Source organism: Drosophila kikkawai, chromosome X (genome assembly GCF_030179895.1).
Source record: "Drosophila kikkawai strain 14028-0561.14 chromosome X, DkikHiC1v2, whole genome shotgun sequence".
Lineage (NCBI taxonomy): Eukaryota > Metazoa > Arthropoda > Insecta > Diptera > Drosophilidae > Drosophila > Drosophila kikkawai.
This window is the reverse complement of record NC_091733.1, coordinates 19,034,150-19,049,635: the sequence shown is the minus strand read 5'-3', so window position 1 is coordinate 19,049,635 and position 15,486 is coordinate 19,034,150. Positions and strand designations below refer to the sequence as shown.

General features: G+C 41.0%; 1 protein-coding gene across 1 annotated transcript; it reads right to left on the bottom strand.

The window, feature by feature from the left end:
* Nucleotides 1-800: 800 nt before the first annotated feature.
* Nucleotides 801-2,085, bottom strand: LOC108074148 (uncharacterized). Its single transcript, XM_017166048.3, has 3 exons — nucleotides 1,996-2,085; nucleotides 1,127-1,345; nucleotides 801-965 (listed from the first exon to the last, which is right to left on the bottom strand). Exons 1-3 carry the CDS (start codon nucleotides 2,078-2,080, stop codon nucleotides 844-846), a joined length of 426 nt encoding a protein of 141 aa, XP_017021537.1. The 5' UTR covers nucleotides 2,081-2,085; the 3' UTR covers nucleotides 801-843.
* Between the last annotated feature and the right edge of the window lie 13,401 nt (nucleotides 2,086-15,486).

Genomic DNA, 15,486 nt, shown 5'->3' with positions numbered 1-15,486 from the left:
CGCTGAATTTATGAGTTTGTTTCTTTTTGTTTTAAGAACTCGCAGAATGCACGGTGTTTCTTTCTTTATTTCCGCCTTATTTATGCCCAATTGGCCATGTTTATGCGCAAATTAATTAATTTAAATTTAAATGTGCGTGTAAATAGAAAGTTTGCATTTTTCTCTCATTTATATATGGGAGATTTTGTTCGTAAATAATTTATTAAGCCACATAATTTTGGATTAGATAATGAAGAATACAAAAAAGTTGGGAATGCATATGCGAATTATAGCTGCGTATTAAAAATCAATTAATCTGTAAAGAAAACATCCATTATGCTAATAGCATCGAGTGGAGCGAAACATGACAATAATCAATTGATAAATGGGGGCCCAGCGCCGTGTAGATGGAACGAAAACAAAGGCCATGAATTAATTGAACACATTTTTAATGCCAGGTAATCTGGCATACAAGTTGGTTCCCCGGGAACGGAGAATGCATTTAAGTTGTGGCTTAGATATAATTAAATCATGTCAGCCGCAAACAAGGGTTATTGTTTTAATAACTAAAACTGTGTTGGGGAAAACAAGCGAAAAAAACGTAAAAAAAAAGGTAGATTTTGGGCTTTAAATTAACTTTCATTAATTAATTGAGTTGCATTAAGTGCGGAGTATTATTTAACGCTCTTAAATTTGCTATTTAATTTGAAATTTAATAAAAGATCATTGTATAATGATGCAAGTCATCCGATTAAGGCCCCTCTTTTAATAAAAGAATTGCGTTTTGTTGGTCAAATAATTTACTTAATCTTACAGGGGTTCAATTTAAATTGAATAATAATTTAAAGACTATAAAGCTCCTTTTCAATAAGGACTATTGCAGCAACAGTTCTTGATGAGGGCGTGCTCGTAACAGGATTTGGCGTACAACAAGGAGCAGTCGTAGTACAGGCACTGCGGGGGTCGCAGCTGCGCAGGAGCGGAGGCTGTGTCCCCATGTAAATGGTAATGGAAATGAAAATAAAAATAAAAATGTAAATGGAATCGCATTACGACCGAATGCGAAATTGAATTAAATTAATAAATGCACGGAGATTAAAATGAGCGCATAAATAACGTCGCCAAAAGGCTTTGGCTGATTAATTACCTGGAAAATCGCAGCAACAGGCATCGTGGACCATCTTGTGGGAGCAGTAGCTGTAAACGGAGGAGTCGCACAGGGGGCATCCAGCCTGACCTGACTGCGGTGGAGGTACATAACCGAAACCAGCTCCAGGACCAGAACCCTGGCCAGGACCAAAGCCTTGCCCAAAGCCAGCTCCACTTCCTAATCCATTGCCAAAGCTTGGGTTGCCAAATTGACGGGCTAAAAGGATATCAAAGGTATTACCTTCTAAAGCATTTTATATCTATAAAACCCACAGAATATACCCACAATTTTTTTGCGTGGACTTAAATTAATAAATTCAGCACGAACCACGAACTATACGGTTCAGTTTTAATAAATATTTAAAATCGAATCAAACCAAATGCCGCAACGAAAAATAGTTCAGTGTGGTTTGTTTTTAAATTAATAATGCTTAATTGCTTAATGTTGCAAATAAATTCGTTTAAATTTTGGTCATATAAACCTTGTGTTTGTTTCCTCATTTGCAGTAATAAGTTAACAAACATAAAGTAAATCAAAATAATTATATATAAATTTATATGTAATATATTTAGAGCTTTGGAAGAAGGGTTAGATATTACCCAAAATTTGTATATATTTGTTTTATTTTAAGCTGATTTTAGTTAACAACAATTTAGGGTAAGAATATATATTAAAAGCTTCCACTTCTTACCAAAATTAAACCAAAAGCAAGACATCTAATGTTTCTTATGATTTTTTTTAACATTTTCTGTTAAGTCAAGTAAATCAGTTTTGGGTTTTTTGTAATCTTAGGCATACTAGAAGATTCTATCTTTATATTTTTTAATTAAATACCTTAATTACCATATTCTTAATCATCTACTTACACGTAGTCTCCTGTTTTGCCGCCACCCAAGCAATGGTCAGGACCATTAGAAGGAGTACCTGGACCACACTGCGTATGTGCAACATTTGGATATCCTATTTCCTGCGTAGATAATTGCCAGAACGATTAAAAAACTGCTTATATGTGGTAGAAAAGCCGATGTTTCTGCTGGAACTGCTGGCCGTCGACTGCAGCCAGAGCCATCAAGTGGCGAAGGAAGCCTTTATAGAGACACACGATCGAGATGAAGTTGGAGATGGCGATGGACTGGTCTGGTCTGGATGGCGGACGGCTGTCTGGGGCGGCGATTGATGCGGCTTTCGCTTTCAACTTGTGACAAATTCATAAATAATTTGACGTGATTTGATGGCTCTTCAGGCAGAACGCTAACAAAGACGTAGATCTCAGCTCAGCTGAGTTTGGTTTTTGGTTTTCGCTTTCGTGTTTTTTGGATCTTTCAGCTTTCGAGCCAACGAAAGTTACGGGGGCCGTGAACCAGAGCTTGAGATCTATTGTTCAATTGGCAAAAAAAAACCAAACTCCCACACAGCCAAGTTCGATTTTTGGTTAATGATTTCTGATGTCAGATTTTGAGATTTCTTCTGCCCGATTTCTGGGCTGCGACACATTTCTCTCGATTGGAGCCAGTTGAGGCCATTGAAGACTCTTGACACCTGCAGCTGCAGCGTCTTTAACTTTTACTTTTTCCACTTGATCTTCGCTGTTAATTGCTTCATCCCAGGCTATTTTCCCAGACTCGCGGAAGCAGTCGCAGCGCGTCGCTTATGTAAAATTAATAAGAGATAAAATAAATTTCGAATGAGCGTAAAACAAACATCAGAAACGATTTGTTTTTCTTGTTTTCTGTGGCTCTTGGCTCTTGGCTCATCGCCTTTTCCCCTTTTTTAAATCGCTTAAAGCGAAACGCGAAACGCAAAGTAAAAGTGTTTCATTTTGATTGCTTTCCCGATTTCGATATTGGCTTCTAATTGATCTCTGGCCCATTCCGGGCGCATTATGCTAATGGATAATGGGTACAAAGATCGCTCATTCTCACTCTCCAGATCTGGGCCAGGGCGCTTTCTCCGCGCTAATCGGGTGCCTTAGTGGAGCGTTTTGCAACTGCAGCGCGAAAGTAAGCCCCCCCTCCCGAAAGTAATTCCATTTAATTAACTCAACTCGCTCCGACTGACGATGGGAGGTGGTCAGTGGCCACAAAGGCCCTTCGACAGAGGTAGTGTTTAGTGGGGGGGGGGCTGTTGTTTTTATTTTTGTTTTGATTGCATCTGCCTCTGAGTATCTGTCAGTACGTGTATCTCGTTATATGCTCGTCGTCGCTCTGCGTTGATTATCTTGTAAATTTGTTGCACGTTTTGGGATGCAAATCCGCATGTCATGTCCACACGCACACTCTGACATAAAAAATTACACAAGTGATGTCATCACCTGCTGCAGATGCAGATGTCGATGGAGGGGGAGAGGGTGAGATACAGATACATAAGAGGAGTTGTGAGATCGAAGGGTTTAGGGTCGCGCTGATCATGAATTTGAAGTCTGCTTGCTTCTCAAGCTCATAAAATTACATTTTACCTTGTATACAGCTTTCTAACAAGCTATCCACTCCCTACTCTAGATAGATAGATAGATAGATAGATAGATAGATAGATAGATAGATAGATAGATAGATAGATAGATAGATAGATAGATAGATAGATAGATAGATAGATAGATAGATAGATAGATAGATAGATAGATAGATAGATAGATAGATAGATAGATAGATGGTACTATTAGGTTGCCTTTCGTCTTTCTGGGGCTTGTATCTTTGTATCTATGAGTCGCAATTGTGACCACAGAACCCCCTGACAGACCCCATCGATCGAGCCACGTCTTTGGGTATGACGAATGTATCTGTACGTGCGCGTATCTGCCAGATACTTGTGACGTAACCGCAGACGCAGCATTACTTTTACCACTCTCTTTCGCCCCGTGGCTTATTTATGGGTTTTCGTTTCGCTGGAATGTCTACCTCACACTCTCTCTCTCTCTCTCTCTCTCTCTCTTTCAATGCCGTCTTAGGGTTCGTCTTCTGCTGCTGCAGCCTCGCGATTGACCTCAATTAAGCACCTGCCACGCCCAGTTGCCGCATTTGGGCCCAGCTCCGCCCCGCCCGCCTTTCACCGCCGCCACACCGCGGTGCACCGCCCACCTGTCAGCCACTTCGATTGTTCGCGCATTGCCGCCCGACCACAAAAATGTATGCCGCAGCAGAAATTCCATTCTGGCCACTGCAGATGATACCCGGCTTTTAATCCAAGGGGGTGGAGCGGGGGCATATGGAAAATTAAAGTCGTAAACAATGGCCAGGATCATTTTGTGCGCCCCCCCGAAATATATGAATATTTGTATATATATTCGGTCAACCGGAAGTTTATGTTAGTTTGCGGAAAAGAAGACATTTATTGTGCTGTTTTTTTGTTGCGCTTTTGATTTATATTTCACCTAAATTTCAATTTCCAATTTTATAATTCCCCAGCTGAATGGTTTCCTTGTGGAAATGGTTACTTTTCAAATGGTTTAGTTTTATAAAAAGTATTTTTAATAACATCCTAAGCGGGAAAGTGACTGCGTTAGGGGATTTTAAGGGAGTAACTTTATGTATAACAACTTTGTAATATGTAAGATAGTTTTATAAAATTTTAAAAATTTAAAACAGATTGTTTTAAATACAGAAAATTTAAAATATTTGTAATAACAAACCCCCTTAACCCATCAAAGTTTATTTTGATTAAAAATTAAGCTGCTTCGAGCTGATCTTTTAGATTGTATCTTTGCAGCTATTAAAATAAAATAACCATAAATTTATGGTTATTTAAAACTGATCTTAGAGATTCTCAAATCATAAACATAATCAACAACAAGTTATAAACTATAATATAAAATATAATGCCTGGCAAACTGGTAGAATCTCCTTAGTTTCCATACAAAACGTGAGCTTTTATACACATTTAGGTATGTAGTAGTTACATCGAAATGCTTTGTTATTATTGAATTTCCATTCACTTGTATATCTTGTTCTATGAAAAAATCAAACTCACATTAATTATGTTGCATTTCATGTACGATTTATGGTTACAACATTTCTGGCCACGTGCAAACTTGGCCAACTGGAATTTGTTGTCTGACAAGTGCCCCCCGTCCGGACCCCTTGTTGTGTGGCTGTGGCTCCTGTTATTGTTACTATTATTGCTATTTTTATTGTCCTAGCTGACCTTGTGTGTGTGTGTGTGTGTGTGTGTGTGTGAGTGTGGCACAAAACCAATATTTGTCTACTTGGGCTCTCAGCAGCTCCGCTCACTCGCTTCATGTTGATGTTTGTGCAATATTTACATGAGTTATTTGCAAACAGAATATAAATATGCCAATATTTAAATAAAATAATAGGCTTTCTCCAAGTTCGGGGAATCCAGGGTGAAATTATATTTTCGAAAAATCGAAGCTGCCTCGAATTGAAATCCGAATGGATGTGATTAGTGGGAATGGACCACAGGCCCTCAGATTGTAATCTGTTTTGCATCCGAAAGTGAGTGCTGTAATTGCATTTCAGTCCCCGCTGTCAGCGACTCTACGATATATGGGGAATCGAGAGGGGATTGCGGCACATCCAATGGCCAATGTCAGCAGTTGTCTGTTGCCGGCGATAAGATTCAGGGACTAGGGTTTGGATCCGACTCGGCCATAGTTTTCCAAGAGCGAATAAAAAGAAAACTCTACTGTACTGTACTGTACTGCGAAAAATATGCAAATAAGCTTTATTATTTGACAGTTTCTATAAAATGCAAAAGCCACAAAAGGCACCACCACCAGCAGCAGTAGCAGCAGCAGCAGCAACAACTTCATCAACGTCAATGAAAAGTTTCCGTGCGTTGGGGAGCCGTAAGCCAGCCGCCTCCGCCTGGCCATCCGAGTGTTTTGGCCCAGATTCCAGGGACTAAAACTGAGACTGAGACTGAGGGAACCCCTCTTCCGGCACCCACATCGCTCTGGCTTATATGACAAACTGAAATGCAATAAACAAGTTGACAACTCTGACAATTTGGACAAGAGAAACATGGTAAATGCTCGGAATTATGACAAGCGACGAGGAGTCGAAGCCAGGACGCAGGGCCGGGACTAGGGCGAAGGCTGCGCGGATATGCCCGAAATGCCCGAAATGGCCGAAATGGCCGAAATGCTCGAAATGAGAGCAAACAAACATAGGACATAAAGAATAAGTAATAAGCATGCAAATGCGTCAAGAGAGCAACTCTCCAGATGCATATACAAAGACTCCGTTACTGCCGCTGCCGCTGCCATTACGGGCGGCTCCATTGGGGGTATCTCATGGATAAGAGATACTTTTTTGGCTTAATTACTTGAAGGAAGCCCTGGGAACTGGCCCTGGGCCCCTGTATCCAAGTGTCTGCCAGGGTCTCCTGGCCAACTATAAAGGGAGCCAGCCAACAGATCACACTTCTGACAACAACTGTTCCGGCTTTGCAACTTTCCAGGGCCCAGTTGTTATGCTGCCAACTAATGAAAGACACTGCTTCGACCGTCCTTGTTAATGCTGCCTCCGAGAAGGCCTTAAAAATGATGCTCTTGATTAGCAGAAGACTCGTTTCGAGGATAGCCTGATGTTTGGCTAACACTGAGACCTGCTAACTTGCTGAAAACTCTGATAAGAACCTTGAAATAGAGTAGAAGTTTTATCTATAAAAAGAATTTCCGACACTGAGACTTGATAACTTGCTGAAGTCTGTGATGAAAACCTTGAAAGAGAGTAGAATTTGTATCTATACGAAAGGATTTCCGACTTGGTCACGTTCTAGGAGTGACCCTGGATTGGAATTCCAAAAGATTCTTTCCTTTAAATGCAACAAAAATCTAATAATGAAGGCTGCCTCATAGAACAGTCGCTTATAAAACTCTTCTTCCGCTTTAAAGCCTACACCGAGTTCTCTATCATTTATAATTACTGTAAACTTTTGCCACTAACACACACACACAAGTATCCTTTCGTTGGTTGTGTTGCCACAACGCCGATAACAAAATAAATGGCTCTCATTTTTGGCCCACGACCAGACCAGAGGGGCTCGTGCATAAATTTATCTGCAACTTGGGTCAAATTGATTTGCGGATTTACGAGCTACTACTAGATACTTCTAGCAGATGCCCAAAAAAGGCTTATCACCTTTGTTTTTCATCAAGCAAATAATTATTTCACATTGTTTTTGTGACACACGTGGAGTGGCATTTTGTCAGAGCGTTTTGATTAAACTCCCGGCAACCAAATCATTTTATTTGCTCACTATTGTTGCCCGCTTGCTGCTGATTTGTTTGTAGTTCGCTGCTGGGATTACAAAGTCAACACAATGAAATTGACCAACGACCGACGTCCGACGGTTGCTGTCATTGTCATCGCCGCGATGTTGCTGCTGTTGCTGCCACTGCTGGGGGCCATATTTTGTTTGCCTTTTAATTGTTTGCCCCCATTGTAGCACCAATAAAATTATGCAAAGCCCCGTCGCGCAATCAATAGTCAGCCATCGATTGCATAAGTTTCCTCTAGGGGTTTTCTGGGGTTAAGCATTCGCCAAAATGTTGGCCTGGAAAAGTAGGAAAACTCAAAAAGATCACACTGCAATTCCAACTTGGAGGGCGAATTTCTTTAGCTTACAAAAACTAGTTTACTAGTTTAATATTTCTAGAGTAAAACACATATCGTGTTAGATGAAAAACTTTAGAAAAGCGTGGGCAACTGGTGCTTAACCCTAATTTACCCGCCGAGACTCTCATCTTTTTATGTCATCTGAAAAGGTGATCAGTCTTTCTCCCTGTGCAACCGATTATAACATCTGCCAGCTCACTTAGTTTTGAGTTATGAACAAAAAATGTTATGATGGTCCACGGGCCATTTTCACTGATTACTGGTCCGCCGCTCCGCTGATTACCAGCGCTTTTCCTTTTGACCAATTGAACAAGAAACAAGAAGAGGTCGAGGAGGGGGTTGATCGCTGGAAAAACATTTAATCAGCGGAGCAAGCGAATCTCTTTCGTTTACCTTACGGCTTAGCCCCTTTTTCGTGGTGTTTACACCGGGCCAATCCCGGACATCATCGGATCCGGGCCCCGTTTATGCAACCCCAGTGTTAAGTGGCCCATTGTGGGTAATTGCATCATGTGGCCGAGGGTTCGAGTTGGCCACCGCCCTGGCCCCCACAGAAATACTACGTATAATATGTGCACTTGCACTTGGGCCCTTTGCTATGGCCTCTGCCTTTATTTCTGGCGTATTTTTGGTGTTGTCGTTGCTGCAGCCATCTCGGTATTTGCATTTCAATTATGCACTGTGACGGCGACAGAGACCCAAACTCTGGCAAGACCAAGACCAAGTCTAAACAGACAACAGGTAGACAAACAAAACAGTCCACGGTGGAGGTAGGGACGGGGCCCAGCATCCCGGGGAGTCAATACCAAGGCTGTTGGCAAATTCGAAAACATAACCGCAGGCAAAGCGAATATTATATACACTTTTCGATACTATAATAAAGCCATGTCTTGTTTAGTATACAAGTTGTATAAATAATACAATTGCAAAACATATTCCAATATATTTTATTTATAATTAAATATTATGACAGGATAGCTACCCTCCGGCGAGGGCATTCCTCGGGTGAAAGGTGCGGAAGTGCCTTGAGAAGCTCTCTGCGAAGATGTGAAAATATTTGCATACGCAAAAATGTGGCAAGGAAAGCGTGTAAGTGTGTAAGTGTTCAAGTGTGTGTATGTGTGGCTGGGGGAAGGGACGCCGCCCAAGTCCGGGACTGGATCCAAACTCGGTCTCCTCCTGCAGCTCTTGTGTGCGAGTGTGCAAATAAATAAGCAGAAACATAGTCGAGTACTTGTGTAATTATGGCAAATGTTATTCGATTTTGGCACCCCATTGCCAGCTCCCCTCGCCCTGTCTCCTGTCCATCGGCATCCAAGAGCATTTGGTACCGTGGATACCGCAGTTGCGTGCTCCAAATTATAGTGGATTCGGCGGCGGGGAAACCTTGGAGCGAGCCCACTGCCAGATATTTGCACTTTTCGAGAGCGGCGCCGATGTTTGCACTTTCGCCCAAATACTAACACAGCAGCAGCAGCAGCAGCAGCACTCCCATCTTTCCACAACTTGGGCTGCACGGCAAGAAATTGGATCAGGCGCCAAGGTCACTGATAGGGGGGGATGGGATTATTATAATCTATAAGATTTTATAAAATGAATGTACACAAATCGAACTAAATAAATGCTAAATAAAATATATTTAATTTTAGACAATCGTTTCCGTATTAAGAATTCATCATTGCAATCTAAAATATACAAACAAGTATACTAGTATTACCTTTTACAAGACAATATAAAAAGTGAGTTTCAGGGTATTATGTACTTCTGGGAAGAAGTTCACAAACTGCATTTACTCAGAGCCGACCAAGGAACCAGCTTATGACATACTTATTAAACACAAAGCATACGGAGGATGCCCGATGCCCCATGCCCCATGCCCCATGCCCCATGCTCTACGCCTGATGCTGAATGCCAAGCCAATAATGAGGGGAAACAACTAGACAAAGGTCCAAACTCGACGGTCGATTGTTCTCCTCTCCTCAGGTGTTGCCCTCAAGCTCACCTCAAATTAGGAGTGCACTGTACAGAATTCTACTACAGTATAAATGTAAAAATATATATATTTCTTGAGACCAAAGAATGACATAAAAAGGCCAGATATCAGACTGCCTTAAAATATTGGCTTATCAAAGTTACATTCCTTTCTTGTTCAATTATATTTTATATATAATCTGAAAATATTTTAAAATATTTTTTTCGCATTCAAATTAATTGAATTAACCTTCAGGTGATCACTTTTTCCTCTCTGTGTCTTCGCCGCTAATCGAAAGTGAGGCGTTCAATGAAATTAGCTTGAGCAGCGGCGCGCGGAAGGCGAGAACCCGCGAACGGAGCCGCGAGGCGTTGGCCACTTCAACGGCGAACAGTAAACAGTTAACAGTGAACAGTGATCAGTGAATAGGGAGCAGGGAGCTGGGAGCAGGGAACTGGGAACAGGGAACGGTGAGCGATGAACAGTGAAAGTTAATTGAACACATGGCCGAAATGAAATGGAAAACACGGCTCACGGCGGAACTCTGGGACTCAACAGGCTGGCTACCTGACGGTGGGGCCGGCGCACAAGTGATTAACGATGGCAGATGACAGGCTGGTCCGTACTCCGGATGACATAAGCGAGTCAAATCCCGAACCCGGAAAACTACAGCCACGAGAGCGGTGACAATTTTTTAGTTTTTGGACCCTTTTTGCACTCGACAAGCCTTTATTTTGGTTTGTGAGGTAAGCCAAACAGAGATATTTAAAAAAGTCAATAGAAATGAGTATGTATTAAAATATTATGAGGCAGTTTTTAAAATATTATTTAAAAATATATAAAATATAGAATCATAGATAGTTTGAAGGTACACAATATTAGAATTAAACATTAGAGAGTTTAAATGTTTAAATGATTATTATTTGTTAAGAACTTTGAACTTTGAACTTGAGTGAAACATTAATATATATATTAAATATATTTTACTTATAAATTTATTTAAAAAATGTATATTTAATAGTAATCTAAGCTACAGAACATATATCAGTCAACATATAATATATATATTTTTTATTGTTAAACTTATCTTAAATACATTTCCTAATTTATTAACAAGGGAGATTCCCCGTATATTTTTAAGCTTTTAACAAATTAAAAAAAATACAGTTTATATAATTAACTGCTTAACCAATTTATATTTTATTTTAAAACAGAATTAAACCTTTGTTAACCCTTATTTCTTCCCACTTTTCAAGTTGTCTGAAGATAAACTACGATGCTACGCCCTTCTGTCCATCCTTAAGAGCTTTCACTGTACGATCTCGACAATTGACCACATTTTGTGCAATGGGTGAAAGTCGCTGAGGGCCAACACTTGCTGTACGTTATGGCAAATGCGCGTTTCTTTTCGTTTTTTTTTTGGCCAACGCAAAGTCAGTCAGTCAATGGAGCGATGTGTGCGATGTGTGTCTGATGTTGATGTTGGTCTTGGGCCGAGATGGGCAGCGGCTGCATAATCCCGTCTCGTCTGGGCTGGTTCGACTTTTGGATCTTCAGTCCGGAGCTGTACATTTATAATTTTTGGGCTGGTGCCATTCGCTTCCGCGTTTAACACCTCTCCTCTCCCAGCTATTAATATGGTAATTTATGGCCGAAACAGCAACGCAACATAAATCTGCAACGGCCCAAAGATGCCTGGGAAATGTGTGTGTGCCCGCCTGGTTTTCCCATGGATCTGGTTTTGTTATGCCCTCCACTCGACTCTGCTCAAGTGTCGTAATGAGGAATCCGACCGAGAACCCTGCTCCTACTCCTGATCCCCACCCCAAAGCACATTATTGGGAATGCAAATGAGATGCGTGCGCCCAAATTGAAATGGCAAATGTTGACAGCGCCAACATAGCGCCCGAAATTCAAAGTTAATAAACGAGATATTTATGTAAGGAAGTGCTCAGCGAGGATGTGAGTTAACTATGTGTTCCCACATAAATACTGGATGTTTCCAGCAAAGACAAGGTGGATCAATAGGTCAGGTCCCTGAGAGTCTCAATTATTTGTTGTCTGTCTGGCTTTGATGGGGTCAATAGGTGGGACTCTATAGATATATAGATATGTATGTATATAGATGTGCCAATAGATAGTCAGTAATATCAGTTATCACCGTATTCAACTATCAAAAAATAATCAAAGATATTCTTCATAAAATAAATAAAAGGAATTATGCTCAGTTCTTGGGGAAACTTTTCACAAAAAGTTGTGTAATTAAGCACAAGAATTATTTATTCATCTAAAAATTTAATTATGAAATATACTTTATGGTGATAATATTTTTCAAGAGCCACCCTAATCCCGAGGCAAGTGGATTCTTGCCCCAACTGCTGGGGAATGACATAAACATATTTATGAATTTTCTATTCTGCATTGCGTTTTTGATTGTCCCAAGTGCGAATATGAATGGAAATGGGTGCCGAGGTGGAAATCCGGGGAGTAGTCTCATTTGCATTAGCCCCCCAGAAGCCGATGAGGAGGAGGTAAAGCCAGAGGAGGAGCCAGAGGAGGATCCAAAGTCGAAGCCTGAGACGGAGGCGGCTGCTGATTAACATAAAATTAAGCGTTCGAAAGGCATGCGGCAATGGGGTTTCGGAATCCGTATTAGCAGCTCGGGAAGCCGCCCCCCTTGAACTCCCCGTAACCCCCGGAATCGGAGCGGAGGAGGAGTGCGAGTGCCAGTGGCAGGGCTGGGCGCTGGCTGATAAGCCGCGGCGCGGCGATAAGCGCATTTAATTAGCATTAATTAAAGCGAATTGCGAGACTCTCGGGCGCAAAACTAATAGCAGCAACTGAAATAAACAGGCCCAGGCAGGGGCAAGTACCGGGGAGGCCCAGTTTTGTGAAAGCGGCGGGGCAATGCTAATAGAAATGACAATTGTGCTCGGCAATCAATGGTTTTTTTCGGAGCACTCGCCCACAGTGTACATAGGTAATGCAGGCCAAAAGTTTTGGATTAAATCTCAGTGGGGGGTTTTAGCTGGTTTTCAAAAGTAATACGCTTATTAAAAGTCAACAAAAGGTTGATGTTTCCATTATATTTTCAATACTTTTGTGGATGAATCTCTGTTTAAATGGTGTATAAAGTAAGATACATTTTTGTATTAATTTTTATATATTTTTATTTATGCTTTTTTATGCACTCTTGCCCCACTATGCAGCACATGACTAATTATTTATCTTGTAAATCAGGTCGAAATATTATATAGAATTAATAGTAATTATCTTTATTATATTCTTTATTTAATTAGAAAATAAAATCAACTGAAAAGAAGGTGTAACGAATTAAGCAATTAAACTAAAAACTAAAACATGAAACAAAATTAATAAATATTTAATAATAAATATATACAATAAATTATAAATTTATGTAATATTATATCAAGTAATCTCTTCTTATTTTCACCCCCAAAGAAATCACTTTAGAGTACCTGCGGCACCTGCCAGATCGCTTTGTGGTGTCTTCACAGCAATTCGACGCACTGTGCGCCTTGCGGCAGAAGAAAGCGGATTGCGTAATAGCTGCGTCATTATATAAAGCGGTGGCCACGATGCTCAGAAAGAGACGGAGAAGAGGCTGAGAGAAAGAGAGAGATACATATGTATGTGGACAGGGACTGGACCCGCATAATTGTGCGACTTCACCTGAAACCGCGTCGCGTCAAGGGCCCCCTGCTCTCTCTCTCTCCCTCTCCATTGCTCCGCCGTCGAATGTGGGCGAGGCCAGGGCGCAGCAGCAACAAAAAATAAATAAATAAAATAAACAAATAAGAAAAAAAAAAAGAGACCAACATCAGCCACAGCTCTCGGCGGCTGAGCAGAAAAACACCTCATGCCATTGGAATGCAATTTCACTTCTTTAAATATTTTCTCAATTGTTTTGTGCGTGTCGGATTGGGATCTGCCTTGGGATCAGGTTATCCCAGTTTGGCCACACCAAAGAGGCTTTACTGTGCCTCAAAAATAGCTGCAAATATAGGCAACCTAACAGGCAAATAATATTTAATTTATTGAGAAAAATCACAGGTTGTTTATTAAAGAGTAAATTGTGTTGAAATCCCTTGCTTGTTGTGACATCTCAAAATAAAAAAAAAATAGTTGGGATAGTACCAAATAAATCTCATAGATATAGTAGTAAAATTTCTTAGATTTTCAGATCATATTATCAATGCATTCCACTATTAAGCATTGTCTTGGGAGTTTAAGTTGGGCCATAAAGTGTTTTTATGGCTCAGTAAATACCAAAGAGTCTAAGAAAGTGTCAAGTTTGAGACTTGACCCTCCTCTTAACCGAATGAAAAACTCAAAGCTAAAGACTTGACATATTAAATTTCCCTTGTTAGTCTTGGAAATTCATTTAGAGTTTCAGTTGCATTCAAGGAATATAGGTTTTACGGATATTAAGGTTCATTGATGAGTTTCATCAGTGATTCACTGATAACTGTACAAACAACCTGATTTTTATATAGTAAAGCCATCTGACTAGACTTTGAATTTATGTTTGACTTCTTCATCTAAGGCCTTTTCCGACTAGTATCCACTTTAATTTCCATATAATATAAAGGCTTTTACCCTTCATAAAGTGACAATCGACCAGGAAAGTGGCACCTGGTCTTACCAAACTCTGACACAGCCAGGGCCTGGCGGATTGACTTCTTTCTCTTTGGTTTTTGGACTCTTATCACCATCAAGCCAAAGGCCCTTTGGCGATGCACCCATTCAGAGCTTGGACGAGGCAAAGCGAAAGGAAGGCAGTCAGCAACTGGCGAGTCGAGGAAGTAAAAGCGCAAATAATTGCGAGCGACCAAAACTGAATGAAAACAAAATCGTTGGATTTTGTATAGATGGATATGTAGACATGTACAGGTATATATAGGTAGGTAAGACTGCATGGAGATATTTTTGTAAATTTGTAATGACAAAGGCAAAGCGTCGGACAACAGATACGGCGGATAAATATTGCCACTTAAGTTGCATGTTGCTAGTAGATGTTGCTGTTGCTGTTGCTGTTCCTAGTCACCAGTTGCTGCTGCGACTGGTCACAAGATGCAACAGCCAGGAAGTCCAAACTTGGCCGCAGCAGCAGCAGCAGCAGCAGCAGTGAAGTAACCTGGCCAGGAGGGAAGAGGGTCACCAAATGACCAGCCTGCGGCTTTTATTTTCTCGTCAATACCCTCACAGAGAGTTGTGCCACTTATCGGCATGGCTTAATTGTTAAATGATCAAGGGTATTTTGAGAATTCGGTATTGCTGAAGCAGAAGGAGTAGATTCCTTTGCAGGTTACTTTCCAGTTTTTTTTTGGGTTTTTGCCTGTCTGGAAAGTCTTTGGATGGATCATGATGAGACTGAGACTGAGACTGGGACTGAGACTGAGACTGAGGTCGGGGTTGCAGGCAATAACGATGACGATGATGATGATGCCACAAAGTCACAGACTGCGGAGAAAGAGAGACTTGGCCCAAGAAATGCAAATGAAAGCGAAATCGAGTCACGCGAAGGCTGTCGCGGGAGGAAAACTTGATCTCTCGAGTGAGCTGAGTGCTGCGGGGGGGAAGCTCTTTTATGACTCAACTTTGTGTGGAAGAAGAAACCGAAGACCGAAAACCAAAAACCAAAAACCGGGGGCTATATCGGACATTGTGGCAAGTGTGTTGACACTGTTCTACTGACAGTTTGGCCCAATGAAGTCACTCCTGAATATTGGCCGGCTTTGTGGCCCAGAAAATCAGGTTAAGTTGAGTAATGTGTTTGGGAAATTGTT